The sequence below is a fragment of the Mytilus trossulus genome, chromosome 8 (assembly GCF_036588685.1).
Source record: "Mytilus trossulus isolate FHL-02 chromosome 8, PNRI_Mtr1.1.1.hap1, whole genome shotgun sequence".
Taxonomy (NCBI): domain Eukaryota; kingdom Metazoa; phylum Mollusca; class Bivalvia; order Mytilida; family Mytilidae; genus Mytilus; species Mytilus trossulus.
Window position 1 is genome coordinate 28,348,198 of NC_086380.1, and position 25,587 is coordinate 28,373,784.

Below are 25,587 nucleotides of genomic sequence, written 5' to 3' on the forward strand. Positions count from 1 at the left end.
TAAAAATATGAAATAAAAACAACTTTCTTAGTCAATAGGAATTTAATTTCACTTATTATCAAAGATAAAAAGAGTAAAACAAAGTAAATAAAAACAAACAAAAACAACAAATTTCAGTTTACAAAAAAAAATGGACACTAGAGACTAAATAAAACGAACTCCACCAAACATTGGTGATAATCTCATGAGCCCCAAGAAATAGGAGGATGTGCATATTCACCGACACTTGTGAAATATACACACTATAAGAGTCATCCACTATAATGGTGTTTGTCTGTACTTCCTCCTATTGTTAGGAGCACACACATTGTATAATGTGTACAGTGAGCTTATATATCACGAACGACAATAGTTTAACTCACTTTGCTTATTTATAACCTTGGGCTTATATTAAATGGAAGATTTTGAAAGTTATTCACTTTGTTACTTCGCTTTACGCTGAAGATTCCTAGTGTAATAGTCTAAAATCTTAAATGTAACTGATTCCCTTAATTCACAGGATCAGATAAGGTGCACGTTCCTCTGTAACGCTGAATTATCACACGGTACTTGTAATAGACATTATTTAATGTCACTTCAGCCAATATCGCTGTAAATGCATCATATTCTTCATGTGTTTATAAAATCAGGCTTAAAGTACGTTTAAGCAGTACCAACACTGTTAATAAAAAAATCTAATTATATCTAGCCAAAGATATAACTGTTTTTGAGTAGCCACTCATCACTTAAAGATATTCATACAGTCAGTATCTCCTTAATTTGTGTATAAGAACAAAAAAGGAAAGTCACTGTTGAATAATGAATCCGCCCTTTAATTTTCAATATAAACAAACTTCATTTTCCTTCAGTATGAAAATTTTTTAAGTAAAAAAATCCGAATCAAGCATTATTTAAAAAACAATTAAACTGCTTATAGATATATTGGGATTAAGGTATTTTTGTCGTGAGTGAATTACAGTTAATTTCAGATTTCAGATAATTTTGCTTTCTCCGTTCATGCATATATAAAGCTGATTTATCGTTTAATTTTCGTATAGAGAATGGTTTAATATACAAATCATATTCGTGGTTAGGTCTAGTTCACCATGTTGTCCAACCAAGTTTTCACTTTATTACAGACCTTTAATTTATTAAGTGCTTCTTAGTTTCAATTACATTCCATTCAGTTTTCTGCTTTGCTCTTATTCTGCTATTGTTTTCAAAATAACAGTTAAGAACATTCCAAATATTGAAAAAGGGTAAATTTAAGGAGATATAAATAAAAAAACGGATCTACAGATTTTAATGCAATTTGTGTGCCATGGTAAATGTTTGTTTACATATTTATGTGTTTTTATAGTGATTAAAATACTAACACAACGTAGACTGCTGAACTTCTATATTTGACATTTTTAATATTATTATGTATGTTTGTTTGATTCACACATCGTTCTCAATATAATGACATTTTATTCTACTGTCATAAAAGTGAGAGGTTTATACAGATATTAACCAAGGTTTAATCTATCATTATCTAAATTTAGAAAATGCCTGTACTAAGTCAGGAGTTTGACAGTTGTTGTCCATTCGTTTGATGTGTTTGAGCTTTTAATTTTGTGCCAATTCTTAGGGACTTTTCGTTTTAAATTTTCCTTGGTTTTTTTTTTTTGGTGATTTTTTTTTTCAGAAGGGATATAGTTATGATGCTGTTGTCAGATCATTTAAGATGGCATATTTTTTTTATTTGTATGATGGTATGACACTTATCCTCTAACGGAAGAGATTGTGCATGGTTTGTAAATGATGAAGACATATTATTTCAATCAGGTAATATAGGCATATGCATGGAGCTGACAGAGCTTTAACTGCTAACAGTCCCTTATTATGTTAGGTTATGCAATTTTGCTTAGTCTTTTTGTTACCTATTTCGACATCGAACTCGTACTTCTTTTTAAGCTAGTTTTGCTGTGCGTATTAATGTGCTTTTATTTATCCTATACTGGCTAAAGTTATAGGGAACGGTTTAGATCGCACAAAAGTTTGACGAACACTTGCATTTAACGTACACATTTTTCTTAAGAGACAAGCCGAAGCCCGCCTCTGGATGCGAAATTTTATCTCTGTTGTAAAGAGCCATAGGTGACCTTCAGCTGTTTTCTGCTCTTTGGTTGTTTTTTCTTTGACACATTCCCCATTTCCATTCTCAATTTTAATCCTTACCCAATGCAAAGAACTTGTTTAGCTTTATAATGTTAGGTGAATGTTACATAGCATAAACAAACACATTGCTTTTTAGTCAAACAAATTAGGAGTATAAAAGTTATTTTTAGCAATATAAGTAGCTTTTAACGGAGATATCCATGTACTACAAAACATACAGCTTATTAAGAAAAAATTCACATCCCTAATTAACTGGGCATTTAAAAAGTCGGAATGTGAGTACATATGTTCAAACTCTTGTAGATCATGTTTTAGTAGCAATAAACAAAAGAACTATGTCAATTGGACATGCTTTGATACTATTTATGCACTTGAATTTTTACTTGATAACATTTTTGTTCGCTTTGGAAATTCCGTATATCGTCAAGTTATTCGAATTCCAATGGGGACTAACTGTGCACAACTTGTTGCGGACCTGTTTTTGTATTGTTATGAGTTACAATTTATGACTAAATTAGCAAAGACCCATCAAAACAACATTTGATACAAAAATTTAACAATACTTTTAGATATATGGATGATATATTGGCTCTCAATAATGACGACTTCAGTATGTATACTAAAGAAATTTATCCTGTAGAACTTACTTTGAATAAAGCTAATGATAATAATGATCAACGCCCTTTCCTTGATCTTGATATCTATATCATAAACGGGAAGCCTAATACCAAAATTTATGATAAAAGAGATGATTCTTCATTCCCTATTGTTAATTATCCATTTTTAAATGGTGACGTTCCCTTGTCACCATCTTATGGTGTTTATGTATCGCGACTTGTACGATTCGCTCGTATATGTAACAACCAACGTATTAGATTTCAGCGAGAGAAATTTATGTATTACTGAAAAATTATTACACCAGGGTTTTCGATATCACAAACTGGTCAAACATTTACTAAATTTTATCACCGGTATAAGGAAATAATTCGTAAATAAACCTCAATATGCAGACATCGAAGCTACACAAAACCCCTTACAAATATAGATTTATTTCGTCTTCAAGCCATTGTCCAACTACTAAATTGTCTATTATTATTACCAGCACACTTGGTACAATTAAAAACCTTATAATAAATTGTTCAAATAAGGCCTTCGAAAATAGTGGAATAAATTACTTTTGGAGTGTCAAGAACTCGTTGGAAGTACTTGATAAATTGCATGCTTATATTGGTGATTTTGAATCTGTTCAAAGTTTTGATTTTTCTACCCTGTATACCACATTGCCTCACATTCTCATTAAGAAAAAATTCACACACCTAATTGAATGGGCATTAAAAAATCAGAATGTGAATATATATGTTCAAACTCTTTTAGGTCATTTTTTAGTTGCAATAAACAAAACAACTATGTTAATTGGACATGCTTTGATACTATACATGCCCTTGAATTTTTACAAGATAACATTTGTGTTCGCTTTGGGGATTCCGTATATCGTCAGATTATCGGAATTCCAATGGGGACTAACTGTGCACCACTTATTGCGGACCTCTTTTTGTATTGTTACGAGTTACAATTTATGACAAAAATAAGCAAAGACCCATCAAAACAACATCTGATAAACAAATTTAATAATACTTTGAGATATTTGGATGATATTTTGGCTCTCAATAATGACGACTTCCGTATGTATATTAATGAAATTTATCCTGGTGAACTTACTTTAAATAAAGCTAATACTAACAATGACCACTGCCCTTTCCTCGATCTTGATATCTATATCACTAACGGAAAGCTGAATACTAAAATTTATGATAAAAGGGATGATTTTTCATTTCCTATCGTTAATTATCCGTTTTTAGATGGTTTATATATCTCAACTTGTACGATTCGCTCGTGTATGTAACAATGTTTTAGATTTTAGCGAGAGAAATTTATGTATTACTGAAAAATTATTACACCAGGGTTTTCGATATCACAAACTAGTCAAAACATTTACTAAATTTTATCATCGGTATAAAGACATCATTCGTAAATATAGCTCAACATGCAGACTTCTTATACGGTCAGGTATTGCACATCCATTTTTTTATGGAATTATTCTTTATAAAGCACAAATGTGTCAGTATTCACCTCCTAAACTTACAAAACCTTTGAATAGACTTATCAAGAAGGGATATAATTACGATACTGTTGTCAAGTCATTAAAGATTGCATATTTTGGCGTTAATATTGAGTCACTGATAAGGTCTTTGCGTCGGAACTAAACACATTTATTCTAAAAACAGTTGTTGGCATGACACGGGTTATGTTCTTCTCATATATGTTATGATGGTATGATACTAAACCCCTTACGGGAAGGATTGTGCCTGATGTTCATATGATGAAATCATAATCTTTCAGTCAGTTTAATTGAAGTCTGGAGCTGGCATGTCAGTTAACTGCTAGTAGTCTGTTGTTATTAATGTATTATTGTCATTTTGTTTATTTTCTTTGGTTACATCTTCTGACATCAGACTCAGACTTCTCTTAAACTGAATTTTAATGTGCGTATTGTTATGCTTTTACTTTTCTACATTGGTTAGAGGTATAGGGGAGGGTTGAGATCTCACAAACATGTTTAACCCTGCCGCATTTTTGCGCCTGTCCCAAGTCAGAAGCCTCTGGCCTTTGTTAGTCTTGTATTATTTAAATTTTAGTTTCTTGTGTACAATTTGAAAATTAGTATGGCGTTCATTATCACTGAACTAGTATATATTTGTTTAGGGGCCAGCTGAAGGACGCCTCCGGGTGCGGGAATTTCTCGCTACATTGAAGACCTGTTGGTGACCTTCTACTGTTTTTTTTTTTATTTGGTCGGGTTGTTGTCTCTTTGACACATTCCCCATTTCCATTCTCAATTTTATCTTATACGTTCAGGTATTTCACATCCAATTTTTTATGGAAATATTCTTTATAAAGCACAAAAATGTCAGTATTCTCCTCAGAAACTAACAAAACCTTTAAATAGACTTATTAGAAGGGGATATAGTTACGATACTGTTGTCAGGTCATTAAAGATTGCATATTTTGGCTTTAATATTGATTCACTGATAGGGTCTTTGCATCGGAACTAAACACATTTATTTCTAAAAAAAACAGTTGTTGGCATGACACGGGTTATGTTCTTCTCATATATTTTATGATAGTATGATACTAAACCCCTAATGGGAGGGATTGTGCCTGATATTCATATGATGAAGACATAATCTTTCAATTAGTTTTATTGAGGTCTGGAGCTGGCATGTCAGTTAACTGCTAGTAGTCTGTTGTTATATATGTATTATTGTCATTTTATTTTTTTTATTTTGTTACATCTTTTGACTTCGGACTCGGAGTTCTCTTGAACTGAATTTCAATGTGCGTATTGAGATTCCTTTACTTTTCTACATTGGCTAGAGGTATAGGGGGAGGGTTGAGATCTCATAAACATGTTTAACCCCGCCGCAATTTTGCGCCTTTCCCAAGTCAGGAGCCTCTGGCCTTTGTTAGTCTTGTATGATTTTAAATTTTAGTTTCTTAGTGTATAATTCGGAGTTTAGTATGACGTCCATTATCACTGTACTATTATGCATATTTTAAGGGGCCAGCTGAAGGACACCTACGGGTGCGGGAATTCTCGCTACATTGAATACCCATTGGTTGCCTTCGGCTGTTGTCTGCTTTATGGTCGGGTGGTTGTCGCTTTGACATATTCACCATTTCCTTTCTCAATTTTAGCTACAAACTACTTACTTTAATAATTCAGCATTTTTTTTTTTAATTGATTGTTGTTGATTTCCCAACAGTAATTTTGTGAGATAAATGTTTTATAAGTCTTTATTGAATGATAACAGTTCAACAATGTAAACAAGGTAAAAATATTTCAGACACTAGAACAGAAACATAATTAGAGTCATTCTAGAAAAAAAGGTCAATATGAGATGAATTTCGAACTTATATACGAGATTAATTGGGATGTATCACTAACGTATTTACAATTTTCAATATTTACAAGGACAATCCTTAACACCAGGGAGTGTTAGGAGACCAGGCATAATCTGTTATTATGGCTTCTCATTTTGTGTTGCATATAGAAGATAGGAAATATTAAAACTCACATGAAAAATTCTAATAAGAAAATCTTTTTCTTTTGTAATTAACATGATTAATGCAAAAAACATAAATTAATTTGCCCAAAAAACATGACTTATAATTGAATATGTATACCAATAAAATCTAGACATTTTCACACTAACTTAAGTTTTATACAGTTATCTGTAATAGTCTGTTATTTTGAAAAAAACACAATTATTATACTTTCACATGAAGATACAGATTTTATAACATTGTAAAGCAAATAAAAAAGTGATAAGTTTAGTGTGGCTCCTTTAGGTAATTTCCCCTGGCGTCATCAGTTGGGTCTTCAACAGTTTGAAGTTTCATATTAATCAGTGTTAACTGTAAAAGCAAAATAAAATACATGTAGTAGTTATCAAAATTCACCTACCTGTTATCTTAACAATGACATACTACCATATATACTTTATATAGATATAAGAAGAAGTGGTATGAGTGCCAATGAGACAACTGTCCATCAAAGGAAAAGTAAACCATTATAGGTCAAAGGACGACCTTCAACACGGAGCCTAGGCTCACAACAAACAGCAAGCTATCGAGGGCTTCATAAATGACTAGTAGAAAACAATTCAAACAGAACAACCAACGGTCTCATCTATATAGAATATAACGAGAATCGTGAAACATTTATGAAGCACATCAACAAACGACAATCACTGCACATCATATTCCTGACTTATGACATGTGCAAACAAAACCAGAGGGTTAAAACGTTGAAATAGGTATCATTCAACCTGTACCCTTATCTGAAACAATAGTGTAACATCACAAAACAGAAAGACATACTATGCATTATCAATTGAAATACCCTAACTCAATCAAAATGCATATTAACACAAGTGAACATACACTGAACGAAAAAAAATGATTTATGACACAATGCAAAAACAAAACTAAAAAATAACCATACCTTAAATAGGTGCCAGATTTCACCCAACCTGATACAATAGTGTAACATCCGAAAATAAATCTGTTACATTTTTTTCAAACCACAAAAAAAAAACAGGTAAAATACCAACTTCTGATGAATAATTTCATCATTGTTGATTTATTTCTTAATTTTGCATGATTCGTATTGTGTTTATTCTTTGTTTGTGTATCTTATTATCTCATAGATCGCATTGATAATACAAAATATATTTGTTGGTTAATAGATTTCAATATGATAATAAACGACTCATTTGATGTATCTCGCACAAATTACTCTACTTACTAATCATAATAATTCTTATGTAACAATATCACGACAAATTGATGTTCTTGTCCTTTCTTAACATACGTTCTTAATAGTTCATTATCATACTTGGTGCATATTAGAACACAATAAATGAATTACATAACACTTCAGTAAATAATTATCCTTGGCTGTTATGCATAAAACCACAAAAGTTATGATATCAAATCGTTGTACTAACTTATCATAAAACAAAAAATATTCATGCATTCGGAACTAATCATCGCAACTTGAGTAGTGTTATGCATATCAGTCCTGTTCTAGATGTGTTACAACATATAAGAAAATACATTTATTTATTGTATATGTTTACATTTTAGTTTAGAAGAAGAACAAATTTGTTTGTTTTGTTTATACTAAATTTAAACTAGCGTAATAATACTTTCAAAAAAGTATGTGCATTCATTCAAATCTTAGTAATAAAGTCTTAAAACGAACAGATGCAATACACATGATACAGTAAAATAAATTTCTATGTGTTGATGTTGTCACAATGTATCAATATAGAGCTAATATTACGTATCGCCGATGGGAAGAATATACAAAGAATACCAAATGGTAGTTTATAATCATTGACAATAACGACTGATGATTTGTGTTTGTCTCAGCAGATAGTTAATACATGTTGTGATGAACATAATGATCATTGTGAATATTTACAGTTTCTAAATCGTGTTAAACCCATATTTTGTCATATGAATCTGGTGAATTATACATGTGTCCTCATATTTCAATTATGAGTATATTGTACATGCTAAAACACACTTACGTCTGATTATGAACTTTAACTCAACTATACCAAGGCTGCTCTCCGCTTTTACAACATAAGTTCCAAGATCTGATTTGTTGAACCTGTGCATTTTCAAGCTGTATTCTGTATGTTCGATGGTATCTGTATAACAAGAGTAGTCCCATCCACGTTGAATGATAAAGGCATGTTCATAACTATTGTCTTCTTCTGTTATTTTCGTTCTTCCATTTTCACTTTCCTTCCACCAGGTAACAGTTGGATGAGGGCAACCTGAAATAAATATGATATAATGATCGTATATAGATAACCAGGTAATACATTTTATGTGTGAAAAGCCTAGATTGATATCAGAGTAATATGACAACAATGTTTTTGCATATTACTCATAAAGGGTACAACAGGGTTGACAATATGCTAGGTACTTCTTGTATACACACACACGACCGAAATTCATCTAATGACCAGTGCGTTAATAATTCTGAAAGCAATGATCTTACCAAAACCAGATAAAATGCCAATCAACTATGGATATTTTGCAAATTTAAGTTATCAGTCACTTATGAAATGAGGCCAGATTTTTTTTTAGTTTTTTTCAAAAATTAAACATATGTGTTATGATTGAAAAACAAAAAAAAAAAAAAAAAAAAAAAACCTCCAGTAGTAAATCAAAATGACTAAATAATCAATATTTAAAGAAGAAAAAAATCATTTGCTAATTGTTTATAAAAAAAGGAAGCAAAATTGCCCTACCAAGATTATTCAAAAAGTTCAGCAAACATTTTGATTAGATGTCTTCCGAATTGTGTCTTTTCAAACCAATACCCTTTCATATTCAGGTAAATAAAGGCAACAGTAGCATACCGTTGTTCGAAGTCATAAATCGATTGAAAGAAATCAAATCCGGGTTACAAACTAAATCGCAGGGAAGCACATCAACTATGAAAAAAACAACGAAACAACAGAAACACTGAAGTGCACTAAAAAACAAACGACAATGCAACACAAACAGAAACAAACTATAAGTTAAAAATTGCCATTTCCTGATTTCGTATGGGACATTTCAAGAACAAATGTTGAGTTGAACCTGGTTTGAGGCTGGCGAAAACTTGCGCTTTAATAGCAATGTTTAATGTAACATTAAAATGACAACATTACATGACAGGAATACAGTACAAATAAACAATTAAATCAATTCTTCTGGTCACAATCAAGGTTCAGCCCGATGCGTTTTGATAGATACTTACACTGGTTGAAAATAAACTCATCATAGAAAGTAAAACATAGTTGATCTTACTCGTTACAGCAGTGGCACCAGGACGTATAACTGGATAAATCTTTATTAAAATTGGCAATCAAAATTCTTTGAATTTTTATCAAAAATTACAGATATATCTTCCTCGTGCTTTGCTTTTGTTGATTGTTTCGGGGTTTGATATTAAAAAGTAAAATTACTAAAATACTGAACTCCAAGGAAATATTTAAAACGGATAGTCCCTAATCAAATGGCAAAATCAAAAGCTTACCAAATAAACGAATGGATAACAACTGTCAAATTCCTGACTTGGTACAAGCACTTTTTTATGCTAAAATGACGAATTGAACCTGGTTTTATAGCTAGCCGAACCTCTTACTTGTATGAGTTATTGATATACTGTTGTAGTTTTCGTTAGCATCGGCTCATCGAAGTTGATATTTGGTTATGGATCTACAAATGTGCAAAACATTTTACGTCGAAATAAGATGAAATATATTGCTTATGCATGCAATTATCATGTGTATGGATGGAAATAGATATGTCATTAAGGGAAGTATTAAAACGTTAAGACCAGTGATCTTTCCGATTCTAAATTCTTAATTTTACTTTATGACCTTATTAAATTCACCCATTATTCCATAATTGGTCCAATTACTACCGGAAAAGTTGACTTATTTAATAATGTTTGCGGGTTTTTTTTCATAAGTACCTGATTTGGTAAAACAAATTCCTAACATTTTTGCATATTTATACATCAAGACTTTTTCATGCAAAGCTTGGAACATTCTTGTTAACGATTAAGGGCATCGGTCATACACAATTTCAAAAAACAATATAAGGATGTTCTAATGTACCAGTCATAAACTAATATGAATTATTTAAATCAATAAAACTCAAAGCATGTATCAGAAGTGAGCTTTCCTGTCGTTTTTTTTTTCTTTTTTAAATAATTCCCGGTTAATTATTTAGGAAATAACTACGAAAAAGAATCCAAATTCCTCCAATTAAGATGTCCTCAGCAGAATTTCAGTATTCATTATGTTTGTTTTTAATTTTTAATTAATTTGTTTTCGGCGACTACATGTATAACATGTATAAATCAATTTTGGTTATGCCACTTGTTCGTCTTTAATGCATATTCATCTTTGGTTTCCAAAAGATCTATTCAGATTAAAACAAATAAAAAAAACTTTAACACATTAACACATTTACGTACTGTCATTTACAAAAAGATAAGGTCATTTATCTTGTTCATCTAGATATATTTATGTTATTAGACAGCAGATACATTTTGAAGAGTCGTTCAATCTTTATTTATATTGATAATATCTCATAGCTTCATGTTTGAACCTAGCTTTTTTACAACATTATGATTTTATTTTCTCAGATAACTTATTATAATTAGATATACACTCAAACTAGCTAATAACACAAATTTCGGCAACTTATCACCACTTTCTACAAAGAAAATACCTTTACCAAGTCAGGAATATGACAGTTGTTGTCCATTCGTATGATGTGTTTTATCTTTTGATTTTGCCATTTGATTAGGGACTTCCCGTTTTGAATTTTGTGACTGTTGTACACTCATTTATTAATTTGGGTGAGTAATTTACTTTGATCAATATTGTCATTTATGAACCTGGCTTTTTGGATTTTTATTTCTAATAAGCAAATTTGCAGTTTTAGCATCCTTACGCTTTATAATGTTCACATTCACTAAATTTCCTCGGAGTTCAATAGTTTTGTGATTTTACTTTTGATCAGTAGATATTTAAACAATTGTATTTGAAGGACCCTCTTAACAAACAAAAAACACAGTATTACATGTTAAGCCTTATAGTGCCTGCTGGACACTCATTTATTAATTTTGGTGAGTGATGTACTTTGTCATAATATTGTCATTTATGAACCAGACTTTTTGGATTTTTATTTCTTATAAGCAAATTTGCAGTTTTAGCCTCCTCGCGCTTTATAATGTTCACATTAACTAAATAATTGAGAAATGCATATAAATCAACTTTAGTTAGACTTTTGATGGTACAAAACGCCGAAGGGGGATTCAAACATTAAACCAATTTCCAAGAATTTTTCATTTATCTTACTTATTTCAAATGCAGAATTTCTGTCAATTTTTTTTTGTAAAATTTGACATACATACCATTAAATTAGACAGCAAGTTCAACAGAAAGAAACATACAAAAAACTTTACACTTGCATGAAGAAAACCCAAACACGAACGGAGGATAACGATAGATATCTTCTTCACCAAAACTGTCTCAGTTATTTTTGCTATCAAAATCCATTAAGAAATATATTTTCAGATAATTTATTCTACTGAATGTTTGTATATCCCTTACCTTGCATGTTCATTTTGAACAATAAGCGAAGAATATCAAAGGAACATTCAAATTTATAAGTCAAAAATAATTAACTTATAACGTCGTTAGTAACGTTAGTAATACTTAATCTGAAGTATGGGGATGAAAGACACATGATATCAAAGGGGCATTAAAACTAATAAGTCGAAAATAAACTGATAACATTGCCAAAAAAAGAAATAGATAAATAACAGTACACAAAACAATATAGAAAATATAAGACGGAGTAACATTACCCCCACTAAAGTACTGGTAATGGCAAGTAGATCCTACCAAGCATGTGACAAATATTATCATTTATTACTAGTTTGTATATTATATCAAATTCTTATCATAAGACTAGATAAAAAACAATTATTTTATTTAAGTGACCTATACATGATTTTGGTATCGATATAGTGCACACACAAAATAATTTCAATCCTAATTATAATACTTTAAGAGACTTGTCGTTTTTGTAATCTTACCATGAACCAAGACTTGCATTTTTCCATCTACCCAATACTCATTTATTTCATATTCTGTAACTGTTCTAACAGGAATAGAATCATACTTCATCGTTGGTTTGTACTTAGTAACCTCTATCGATATTCTTACACCTTTTTCTCTTCCTACGCCATTGTCAGCTATACAAAAATATCTTCCACTTTCAGCTTTTGTTATTGAAGGAAAATGTAACAGTGGACCCTGTTAAAACAGACAAGACAAGGATACATTAAACAAATGACTTAAACTATCAAGACAATTAATTAATAAATTAACAATTTGTTCGTTTTTGACAAAGAGCGATTCTTTTTTGTGTTAAGAATAAGTGCGTTCGCATACTTTTCACATAAAACATTGATTAGAGATAAAACAAATAGGTAGTTTATTTCCTATAAGAAGCAAGATCCGTCTGTCAATACATTTACAGTTTTTTCTGCTATATACTGACCTTAGCCCAAATTATATTTACAACGATATCCGTTGGACAGATAACATTTTGTATTGAACATCTTTATGTCCAATTGACATATATGACAAATGAGTTGTTTAATAGAAGGATTCATCAGATAAAAAGGTGAAACTAACCATATGCTTACATTTCGTTCAGGTAAGAATATTTAAAACAAATGATTTAAGAACTTATTAAACAACTGACAGTAGATGCAAAGTTTAAGGCTACCGCTGTTTGTTTAGAACCTTAACATTTATATGTGGTTGAAAATAATATGCAATTACTGTGTACAATTAAAACATAAGGTAAAATGCTGTTATATATTTCCTTTTTTTTTATTTTAATGAGTCAAGAACAGCTACTAAGAACGACTTCATTTTTATATACTCCAATTTTTGCACTTGAGAGAAGTTTTGTATTGTTATAGAGGAAACGATTTGAATATGAAACTTCTAAAATAGAAGAAAAATCGACAAATAACAGTCAGCAACGCCTTTTAACACACATTGGCGATAGACAGTTACAAATCATACCGATACAAACTTACCACTGACAGAAACTGATCATCGCCTTCCTTTGTCCATGTTATATTAGGTTTTGGGATGCCTGTGGCTATGCATTCGTATTGAAAATCGGTACCATTAACTAAGAACCCTAGATTCAAATTTCTATCATACTTATACTTTGTGATTTCTGGAGATGCTACAATAGTCACATAAAAATAGATTGCATTAAAACATATTTTTATATAAATGGTCTTTCTCGCCTATTATTTGTTTACTATCAATGTTGAGGTCCACGACGTTTGATACAGAGTGAATATTTGATCATTTGGAATTGGGCCACGCTTTCTTGTTATGACAAACACCTTAACAATGTTGCAATAACGCCGTTAAGTGTGATATCAGACAGTTGCATGATGTTAGATTTAAAATGAATCATATATAAGTATGTTCACGACAAAAGTCAGTGAAACAACATGTCTGTAAGAAATATTTTAAAAGTTATATACACAATTATAGTGGATTGACTTGACATATCAACGATATAAGGATGAGGCTTAGACGCGGGGAAATGCGAGGCTCTGTCGAGCTTTTTCCCCGTTTCAGGCTGAATCTTTGAAATGTTTTGTCTATACACTATTATTGTCTTTATACTGCAATCTTAAAAAAAAAAAAACATTTTCAATTGTTGTTCATTGTGTTAATGTTATCTTTATGATTTACATATTGGGAAAATCTCCCTTTAAAAAGGCCTGACATATGGCGAAGAAATATACAACACAATGACATATACATGTGTGCATTACCTCTTGAAACCAATCGATGGTGAACGAAACAAAACTTTTAACAAGTGAAATATGTTTTTCCAACAAATTGCAAAGGAAATAAGATTCGTTCCAAGCATAGTTGTATACATTGCAATGGAAACAAGGACAGGTTGAAGAGGTCGTCATGAATATTTAAATACAGTTCAAGCTCTACTATTTGAATATTTAAAGGGAAAAAGATATCATTTCAGTGACTGCCTATGACATAGAAATATACAGTCAACGCTTTTTAACTGCTCAAATAACACGAGTGCAGTGTAAGATATTAAGATCGTAATCTTTATGAAATGGATTCATCCTGGGAAATGTATAATGTTCCACTCTTGAACTCCAAATCCACGGTTCAGAAACGTGTAGCAAAGTGTATTTGTAAGCTTAGAATGAGTCACACTTTAAATATTGAATTTTCTAATTCACAGTCCAAGAATAAAAATTATTCACCTGTATACCATTTGAATTCTGTTCAGAAGGACAGTAGATGTGATACTTATAAAGATGTATGACTCATGATCATAAATGCATCAATTCCTTTTTATTGTTTATTGCTCTTTCTTCCTTCAATACATTATTTTTGTTATTTGGAACGAATTTAACTTTCATTTTTAGATATAATCTTATAATGTCACAAAGTCATTGCAAATATTTTTGAAGTGAGGAAGTGTCACTTTGCATGTTTTTATTAAGATTTCGATCCATCTTGTTCACATGCAAGACATTAATTTCTATTCTATGAAAGATTTCTTTGCTAAATGGAGTCAATTTTGTTAGGGCTTTGGCGTTTAATATCTGTTGTAAGGCCGCTATCGAAATATCAAAAACGTTCCCAGTATTAAAGGATAAAAAACATAGCCACAAAGAATCGTAGTAAGAAATTATTACCCAATCCTCATCGATTCATGTTCTATCTATACATTATCTTGGATCATCTCAACTAGATTAATTTTCTCGCATGAGTCGGCACGACGAAAATGAGAAAAACAATCAAGTTGAGAAGACCCAGTATAATCTGTTTACTGCTATTTACCTATGAAGACGTTTTTAATGTTATTGACAACGGCACGTGTGCTTATAGTTGCTAGCGATGATTTCTCATATCACTATACTGTGCTGAGAATGGAAATTATTAGTCATTAAGATCAAAAGAATTTTTTTGTAAAATAGCTATAAATGTTATTTCATTAGGTAATTAGTTTTGTACGATCATGATTTGCATCAAAATCATTGGCATCCCTTAAGCTATGTGTTCTTTGCACTTACATAGATTTTATCTGCAAAGTATTTTATTTTCATTTTACGTACTTGTATACTTTATATGTACAGGTTCTGTTGTCCATGTTGTAGGATCAGAAGTCTTCTCTCTCACTATACACATATATTCACCTTCCCATTGCAAGTAATTGGATGTTATCCAAACAGTAATATCTGATAGTCTCTCATCATGCAAACTATTATATTCATATTCAGGATGTCCTTCTGCAAAATCTAAAAAAGCAAAGTTAGTATTATAAAACCACAGACTTACACAAAATATAGAATCACAAAACAAACGTCATTCAGTGACAACATCTCTCTGTCTTGACATACGTTATCATTGATGTGGTCATAATTCATTTGTAATTTTAAATTAACTGTTTACAAACTTTGAATTTTCGAAATACTAAAGCTTTTCCACTCAGGAATAGATTACCTTAGGTTTATTTGGCAAAACTGTTAGTAGTTTTTGGTCCTCAATGCTCTTCTACGTCGTGGCTTTTTTTTACTTTTATTCATTCGAGCGTCACTGATGAGTCTTTTGTAGACGAAACTCGCGTTTGTCGCAAATAAAACAATTCCACCATGGTATCTATGATAAGTTCATTTAAACTGATATATACTCGATTCACATCAACATATTCAGTATCAGCGTTAAATACGAAATAACCCTTATTGAACTGGTGATGTAAACGTGCTTTGTTGTGATTAGTTGGTACTAAAAGTATATAATTATATAAGAATTCAGCTTTCGGTGGAAAATGTATAGTTGTCATACAGTACATGATCTATTAGGCATGAAGCTGGAATATATTGAAGCATTGCTAGATATATAGCATAAAGGACTGTTAGATACAGTCACAGAAATAAAGTACGTCTAAACGAGTGACAACTGTACGACAGATCCATCCAAATGATAACAATTGACGACAAAGCAAACAAAGCCTGTTTAGAATCGAAACTTCTTCCTATTTATTCATATATGAAGCAATCAACACACAATGTTAGCTCATTTACCAAAATGTGTGTGCTGAATAGCAACACAAAGTCGTTTTTGTCTCTGACTGTTCATGACGTCTTTATCATGTTTATAATAAATCCATTGGAAGTTGAATGTTCGCTAATTGATATTTAGTCTTAGATATTTAATTTCAGATCGGATTTATGTGCTTTGCTTTTAAAGAAGCTTTCAGTAACTGCAAGGTATTTCAGTACTTGCAACTGTTATGGTTAATATTTTAATTATAAATCAGCGGTCATTGACAAGTCATTGACCAGTCAAATTCGCGTCAAACTCACATCACCAACCCGTCAGACTAATTGTAAAAAAAAGTGACTGATCGGACGGATCGGACTGATTGTCCTTTCTAGTGAACGGAACTTTATCACGTCACAAATTGACTCATACAAATTACGGGACCGTAGTTTCGTTTCATTTCATTAAAACGGCACCATTAAAATACGAATGTTTCAAGTGCAGAAGCTGGATAGCTTATTATTTATCATTCAGCAAAGACTTTAATAGTAGAAAAGACGAGAAATGTGCAAATACAACTAACTCTAAATATTACAAGTATTAATAAAGAATTGTGATTGTTGTTTATATTCATGTTTTATTTTCAAACCCGAAGAGTGCTGGAATGTTTTTTTTTTCGCGACTGTTATTTTTTTTTCCCTGAAATAAAATGAACAATTTTAGCACATTTCGGTGTATCATTTTCAATACAAAAAAGATATATGTAAGTTTGAAACTTGAAAACAATGCAATCAAAACATTGAATATATATTACCTCATAATTCATCAAATTTTGTGGCAAATAATCCATCAAAAATAATTATATCCTATGTTTGTTCTGTGTAATGAAATCATACATGTAATTAAATGAAAAAATAGCACTCTTATTCAACACAAAGAAGAGATAACATATCTCAGTCCCTTAATTATTTAAATTTAATAAAAAGTAACTAATACAAAACAAAAATATAACTGAATGCTAAAACAGTGCAGTATTTTTTTTATAAAAAGAAATATTGGTATTTTTAGACGACGAAACCATCCAAATAGAAAATGAAAAAAAATAGTTGGTAATCCTTATATTATTCATATGTTGTAAAGATTACTTATTTCAAGGCATTGATAATGGCTACTTATAAATGACGTTGCATCATTTCTGTTATAAAAAAAATAATTTAAGAAATGCGAACAAAAACAAATTCTGACGTACAATAAGTACTCAATTAGTACTCAAATCAAATGGTGGTTCATATTTCTATCAAATTTCATTCTTATTCAAAATTAACAACAACAAAAATATCTTTATATTAATAAAATGTTATCTAAAACACAAACTTATCTTGAGATCTTTTAAATAACTAATTGTCAACAAAAGTGCATTATTTTAATGAAAAAAGGCATATTTAAATACTGATCACAATTGTCCTACCTTTCTTGTGATATATCAATACTTGTAAAAAAACATCTTGGTGTATAGACGATATTAAACTCCAAATGACTGTTCATGATTTGTATTCAAATTAAGATATCAATGCATTCTTATTCTACACAAACACAAATTTAAGTATTTTTATTCTCATATCACTCACTTCCTAAACAGACGTACTTATCTCAATATACAAAAAGTACATGATACGAATTTCAGTTCATGATTTCCAATAAAATTAGGAAATCGCTACATTCTTATTGAACACAAACAAAAGTTTAAGTATATATATCCATATTTTATTCAGATCTTATACAATTTTTTTTATCTAAAGGTATATTCAATGACTGATTGCAAATGATGTTGCATTATTTCAAATATAATGCAGGAAATATTTACTGTTTAAGCAATGCGAACAAAATTTTAGCATTTATCCTGAAATTCTGCATATTATATATTAATAACATTGCTCAATTTCGGATAAAAAAAAGATATATTTGCATATTTGAACGATACGAACACAATTTAAGTAGCTTTTTTTTTCTGTTATTCATCATAATTTATAAGAAACAACGTATTCTGATGTACAAAAAGTAAAAAAAATGAATGGAGAATCATGATTTTCATTTAAATAAAGACATAATTGCACTCTGCATCAACCCAACCAAATCTTAATTTTTATCATCTTGTGATAATAAAATGCATACTTTCTAAATAGGGTACACGTTTCAAATGATAACATTTTATCTCTGTTTGGTGATAAAAACATGACAACTAGATTACAAAGAGTTTTGATTATATACATATTCATCCAAGCCTCCCATATAACTAATTAACTGATCGATTTCAAAGCGTTGTGACGGCTACTCCCACATAAAAGACGGGCAAATGATACCAGAGGAACAGTCAAACTCATAAATCGAAAAAAAACTGACAACACCATGACTTAAAATGAAAAAGACAAACTAAAGACTGAGCAACACGAACTCCACCAAAACCTGGGGGTGATCTCCGGAGCTCCTGAAGGGTAAGCAGATCCTGCTCCACATGTGGCAACACGTCACATAAGCGTTGAGGTATCTGATGGAATCTATGTGTCATTGAGAAGTAAAACATGCGTCACCGATCACTCACCGAGCAGTCAAGTTCCGATCAAACAGTAACGTATACGTTTGCAAGTACTGTAGTAATTTATGGCTTTTGGATTAGCTGTCAGTGACTGATCATACTCTCAGATATGTACTTAGTGTCTTTTAAAATGATAGGGGTGAGGTAAGAATATAAAACATGCCACCTCATTTGAATTTTGGTGGATAGTTGTCCCAATGGTAATCGAACCATATCGCCTTATTGTCATATTCAAAATAGATTGAACTATATGTTTCCATTATTTTCTAAACCATATTTGAAGAAAAAGAGTGTATTTATTTTTAAACTTGTTAATTTAGTAGATAGCTATTATTTGTATTTCATATTCTTCAATCCAACCAATATCTAACTGAAAACAGTCATGCAATTTTGTAATATAAGTATCAAAGTAATATGTCTTACAATAAAGAGAGTTGTCTTCTGGCGAATTCTTCGATAAAAGTAGCTGAAAATAGTCAATGTTTAGTATTTATAAAACTCATGAAATTTAAAGTTATATTTAGTGATGCATAAATTAGATAAAATCAGAGAATCGAGATTTACTTTTCACATATATCATTATTAAATCTGGAAAATAATTTGGAATGACAAAGACAATAAGTGTCACAATTGAAGCAGTATCTATCCATTAGGAGCACTTGAGATCAACCTCGTATTTTTTTCTGTTTTCTTTATTTTTATGTAGTGATTTGTATTCTCATGATACTGTTGTTTGTCTGTCAGTTGATTTTTTATCAATGGATTATCACTTTGTTTTCAAATTCAGTTTGCTTTTTTTTTGGCCTTTCGTTTCTACTGTTCATTTTTCAGTTAGAGGATTGACTTTCCAAGATTTATCTGATACGTTTACGTTAGTGCTGTGTAACATTATATATAAAACTCATAGAAAAATACTAGGCTTATAACTTGAAGACGTACATTTCGTTAACGTATTACGACTCATCAGTGCGCTTTAAACAAAGCCATCGATAAGCCGAATCTGATATTGACTCAAGATGATATAAATTAGTGATTTAACTTCTAAACTTCTAAAATAGAAGAAAAATCGACAAATAACAGTCAGCAACGCCTTTTAACACACATTGGCGATAGACAGTTACAAATCATACCGATACAAACTTACCACTGACAGAAACTGATCATCGCCTTCCTTTGTCCATGTTATATTAGGTTTTGGGATGCCTGTGGCTATGCATTCGTATTGAAAATCGGTACCATTAACTAAGAACCCTAGATTCAAATTTCTATCATACTTATACTTTGTGATTTCTGGAGATGCTACAATAGTCACATAAAAATAGATTGCATTAAAACATATTTTTATATAAATGGTCTTTCTCGCCTATTATTTGTTTACTATCAATGTTGAGGTCCACGACGTTTGATACAGAGTGAATATTTGATCATTTGGAATTGGGCCACGCTTTCTTGTTATGACAAACACCTTAACAATGTTGCAATAACGCCGTTAAGTGTGATATCAGACAGTTGCATGATGTTAGATTTAAAATGAATCATATATAAGTATGTTCACGACAAAAGTCAGTGAAACAACATGTCTGTAAGAAATATTTTAAAAGTTATATACACAATTATAGTGGATTGACTTGACATATCAACGATATAAGGATGAGGCTTAGACGCGGGGAAATGCGAGGCTCTGTCGAGCTTTTTCCCCGTTTCAGGCTGAATCTTTGAAATGTTTTGTCTATACACTATTATTGTCTTTATACTGCAATCTTAAAAAAAAAAAAACATTTTCAATTGTTGTTCATTGTGTTAATGTTATCTTTATGATTTACATATTGGGAAAATCTCCCTTTAAAAAGGCCTGACATATGGCGAAGAAATATACAACACAATGACATATACATGTGTGCATTACCTCTTGAAACCAATCGATGGTGAACGAAACAAAACTTTTAACAAGTGAAATATGTTTTTCCAACAAATTGCAAAGGAAATAAGATTCGTTCCAAGCATAGTTGTATACATTGCAATGGAAACAAGGACAGGTTGAAGAGGTCGTCATGAATATTTAAATACAGTTCAAGCTCTACTATTTGAATATTTAAAGGGAAAAAGATATCATTTCAGTGACTGCCTATGACATAGAAATATACAGTCAACGCTTTTTAACTGCTCAAATAACACGAGTGCAGTGTAAGATATTAAGATCGTAATCTTTATGAAATGGATTCATCCTGGGAAATGTATAATGTTCCACTCTTGAACTCCAAATCCACGGTTCAGAAACGTGTAGCAAAGTGTATTTGTAAGCTTAGAATGAGTCACACTTTAAATATTGAATTTTCTAATTCACAGTCCAAGAATAAAAATTATTCACCTGTATACCATTTGAATTCTGTTCAGAAGGACAGTAGATGTGATACTTATAAAGATGTATGACTCATGATCATAAATGCATCAATTCCTTTTTATTGTTTATTGCTCTTTCTTCCTTCAATACATTATTTTTGTTATTTGGAACGAATTTAACTTTCATTTTTAGATATAATCTTATAATGTCACAAAGTCATTGCAAATATTTTTGAAGTGAGGAAGTGTCACTTTGCATGTTTTTATTAAGATTTCGATCCATCTTGTTCACATACAAGACATTAATTTCTATTCTATGAAAGATTTCTTTGCTAAATGGAGTCAATTTTGTTAGGGCTTTGGCGTTTAATATCTGTTGTAAGGCCGCTATCGAAATATCAAAAACGTTCCCAGTATTAAAGGATAAAAAACATAGCCACAAAGAATCGTAGTAAGAAATTATTACCCAATCCTCATCGATTCATGTTCTATCTATACATTATCTTGGATCATCTCAACTAGATTAATTTTCTCGCATGAGTCGGCACGACGAAAATGAGAAAAACAATCAAGTTGAGAAGACCCAGTATAATCTGTTTACTGCTATTTACCTATGAAGACGTTTTTAATGTTATTGACAACGGCACGTGTGCTTATAGTTGCTAGCGATGATTTCTCATATCACTATACTGTGCTGAGAATGGAAATTATTAGTCATTAAGATCAAAAGAATTTTTTTGTAAAATAGCTATAAATGTTATTTCATTAGGTAATTAGTTTTGTACGATCATGATTTGCATCAAAATCATTGGCATCCCTTAAGCTATGTGTTCTTTGCACTTACATAGATTTTATCTGCAAAGTATTTTATTTTCATTTTACGTACTTGTATACTTTATATGTACAGGTTCTGTTGTCCATGTTGTAGGATCAGAAGTCTTCTCTCTCACTATACACATATATTCACCTTCCCATTGCAAGTAATTGGATGTTATCCAAACAGTAATATCTGATAGTCTCTCATCATGCAAACTATTATATTCATATTCAGGATGTCCTTCTGCAAAATCTAAAAAAGCAAAGTTAGTATTATAAAACCACAGACTTACACAAAATATAGAATCACAAAACAAACGTCATTCAGTGACAACATCTCTCTGTCTTGACATACGTTATCATTGATGTGGTCATAATTCATTTGTAATTTTAAATTAACTGTTTACAAACTTTGAATTTTCGAAATACTAAAGCTTTTCCACTCAGGAATAGATTACCTTAGGTTTATTTGGCAAAACTGTTAGTAGTTTTTGGTCCTCAATGCTCTTCTACGTCGTGGCTTTTTTTTACTTTTATTCATTCGAGCGTCACTGATGAGTCTTTTGTAGACGAAACTCGCGTTTGTCGCAAATAAAACAATTCCACCATGGTATCTATGATAAGTTCATTTAAACTGATATATACTCGATTCACATCAACATATTCAGTATCAGCGTTAAATACGAAATAACCCTTATTGAACTGGTGATGTAAACGTGCTTTGTTGTGATTAGTTGGTACTAAAAGTATATAATTATATAAGAATTCAGCTTTCGGTGGAAAATGTATAGTTGTCATACAGTACATGATCTATTAGGCATGAAGCTGGAATATATTGAAGCATTGCTAGATATATAGCATAAAGGACTGTTAGATACAGTCACAGAAATAAAGTACGTCTAAACGAGTGACAACTGTACGACAGATCCATCCAAATGATAACAATTGACGACAAAGCAAACAAAGCCTGTTTAGAATCGAAACTTCTTCCTATTTATTCATATATGAAGCAATCAACACACAATGTTAGCTCATTTGCCAAAATGTGTGTGCTGAATAGCAACACAAAGTCGTTTTTGTCTCTGACTGTTCATGACGTCTTTATCATGTTTATAATAAATCCATTGGAAGTTGAATGTTCGCTAATTGATATTTAGTCTTAGATATTTAATTTCAGATCGGATTTATGTGCTTTGCTTTTAAAGAAGCTTTCAGTAACTGCAAGGTATTTCAGTACTTGCAACTGTTATGGTTAATATTTTAATTATAAATCAGCGGTCATTGACAAGTCATTGACCAGTCAAATTCGCGTCAAACTCACATCACCAACCCGTCAGACTAATTGTAAAAAAAAGTGACTGATCGGACGGATCGGACTGATTGTCCTTTCTAGTGAACGGAACTTTATCACGTCACAAATTGACTCATACAAATTACGGGACCGTAGTTTCGTTTCATTTCATTAAAACGGCACCATTAAAATACGAATGTTTCAAGTGCAGAAGCTGGATAGCTTATTATTTATCATTCAGCAAAGACTTTAATAGTAGAAAAGACGAGAAATGTGCAAATACAACTAACTCTAAATATTACAAGTATTAATAAAGAATTGTGATTGTTGTTTATATTCATGTTTTATTTTCAAACCCGAAGAGTGCTGGAATGTTTTTTTTTTCGCGACTGTTATTTTTTTTTCCCTGAAATAAAATGAACAATTTTAGCACATTTCGGTGTATCATTTTCAATACAAAAAAGATATATGTAAGTTTGAAACTTGAAAACAATGCAATCAAAACATTGAATATATATTACCTCATAATTCATCAAATTTTGTGGCAAATAATCCATCAAAAATAATTATATCCTATGTTTGTTCTGTGTAATGAAATCATACATGTAATTAAATGAAAAAATAGCACTCTTATTCAACACAAAGAAGAGATAACATATCTCAGTCCCTTAATTATTTAAATTTAATAAAAAGTAACTAATACAAAACAAAAATATAACTGAATGCTAAAACAGTGCAGTATTTTTTTTATAAAAAGAAATATTGGTATTTTTAGACGACGAAACCATCCAAATAGAAAATGAAAAAAAATAGTTGGTAATCCTTATATTATTCATATGTTGTAAAGATTACTTATTTCAAGGCATTGATAATGGCTACTTATAAATGACGTTGCATCATTTCTGTTATAAAAAAAATAATTTAAGAAATGCGAACAAAAACAAATTCTGACGTACAATAAGTACTCAATTAGTACTCAAATCAAATGGTGGTTCATATTTCTATCAAATTTCATTCTTATTCAAAATTAACAACAACAAAAATATCTTTATATTAATAAAATGTTATCTAAAACACAAACTTATCTTGAGATCTTTTAAATAACTAATTGTCAACAAAAGTGCATTATTTTAATGAAAAAAGGCATATTTAAATACTGATCACAATTGTCCTACCTTTCTTGTGATATATCAATACTTGTAAAAAAACATCTTGGTGTATAGACGATATTAAACTCCAAATGACTGTTCATGATTTGTATTCAAATTAAGATATCAATGCATTCTTATTCTACACAAACACAAATTTAAGTATTTTTATTCTCATATCACTCACTTCCTAAACAGACGTACTTATCTCAATATACAAAAAGTACATGATACGAATTTCAGTTCATGATTTCCAATAAAATTAGGAAATCGCTACATTCTTATTGAACACAAACAAAAGTTTAAGTATATATATCCATATTTTATTCAGATCTTATACAATTTTTTTTTATCTAAAGGTATATTCAATGACTGATTGCAAATGATGTTGCATTATTTCAAATATAATGCAGGAAATATTTACTGTTTAAGCAATGCGAACAAAATTTTAGCATTTATCCTGAAATTCTGCATATTATATATTAATAACATTGCTCAATTTCGGATAAAAAAAAGATATATTTGCATATTTGAACGATACGAACACAATTTAAGTAGCTTTTTTTTTCTGTTATTCATCATAATTTATAAGAAACAACGTATTCTGATGTACAAAAAGTAAAAAAAATGAATGGAGAATCATGATTTTCATTTAAATAAAGACATAATTGCACTCTGCATCAACCCAACCAAATCTTAATTTTTATCATCTTGTGATAATAAAATGCATACTTTCTAAATAGGGTACACGTTTCAAATGATAACATTTTATCTCTGTTTGGTGATAAAAACATGACAACTAGATTACAAAGAGTTTTGATTATATACATATTCATCCAAGCCTCCCATATAACTAATTAACTGATCGATTTCAAAGCGTTGTGACGGCTACTCCCACATAAAAGACGGGCAAATGATACCAGAGGAACAGTCAAACTCATAAATCGAAAAAAAACTGACAACACCATGACTTAAAATGAAAAAGACAAA

The 25,587-nt window shown here is 30.7% G+C and overlaps 1 protein-coding gene across 1 annotated transcript; it reads right to left on the bottom strand.

The window, feature by feature from the left end:
- Positions 1-8,262: 8,262 nt before the first annotated feature.
- Positions 8,263-12,597, bottom strand: LOC134727541 (uncharacterized). Its single transcript, XM_063591921.1, has 2 exons — positions 12,383-12,597; positions 8,263-8,549 (listed from the first exon to the last, which is right to left on the bottom strand). Exons 1-2 carry the CDS (start codon positions 12,471-12,473, stop codon positions 8,263-8,265), a joined length of 378 nt encoding a protein of 125 aa, XP_063447991.1. The 5' UTR covers positions 12,474-12,597.
- Between the last annotated feature and the right edge of the window lie 12,990 nt (positions 12,598-25,587).

Excerpts from the sequence above, each read along its gene's own strand:
- LOC134727541 (XM_063591921.1), bottom strand. The coding sequence starts at position 12,473 with ATGAAGTATGATTCTATTCCTGTTAGAACAGTTACAGAATATGAAATA. Across the intron at positions 8,550-12,382 it reads AATGCAAGTCTTGGTTCATG|GTTGCCCTCATCCAACTGTT; the intron begins GTAAGATTACAA and ends TATTTATTTCAG.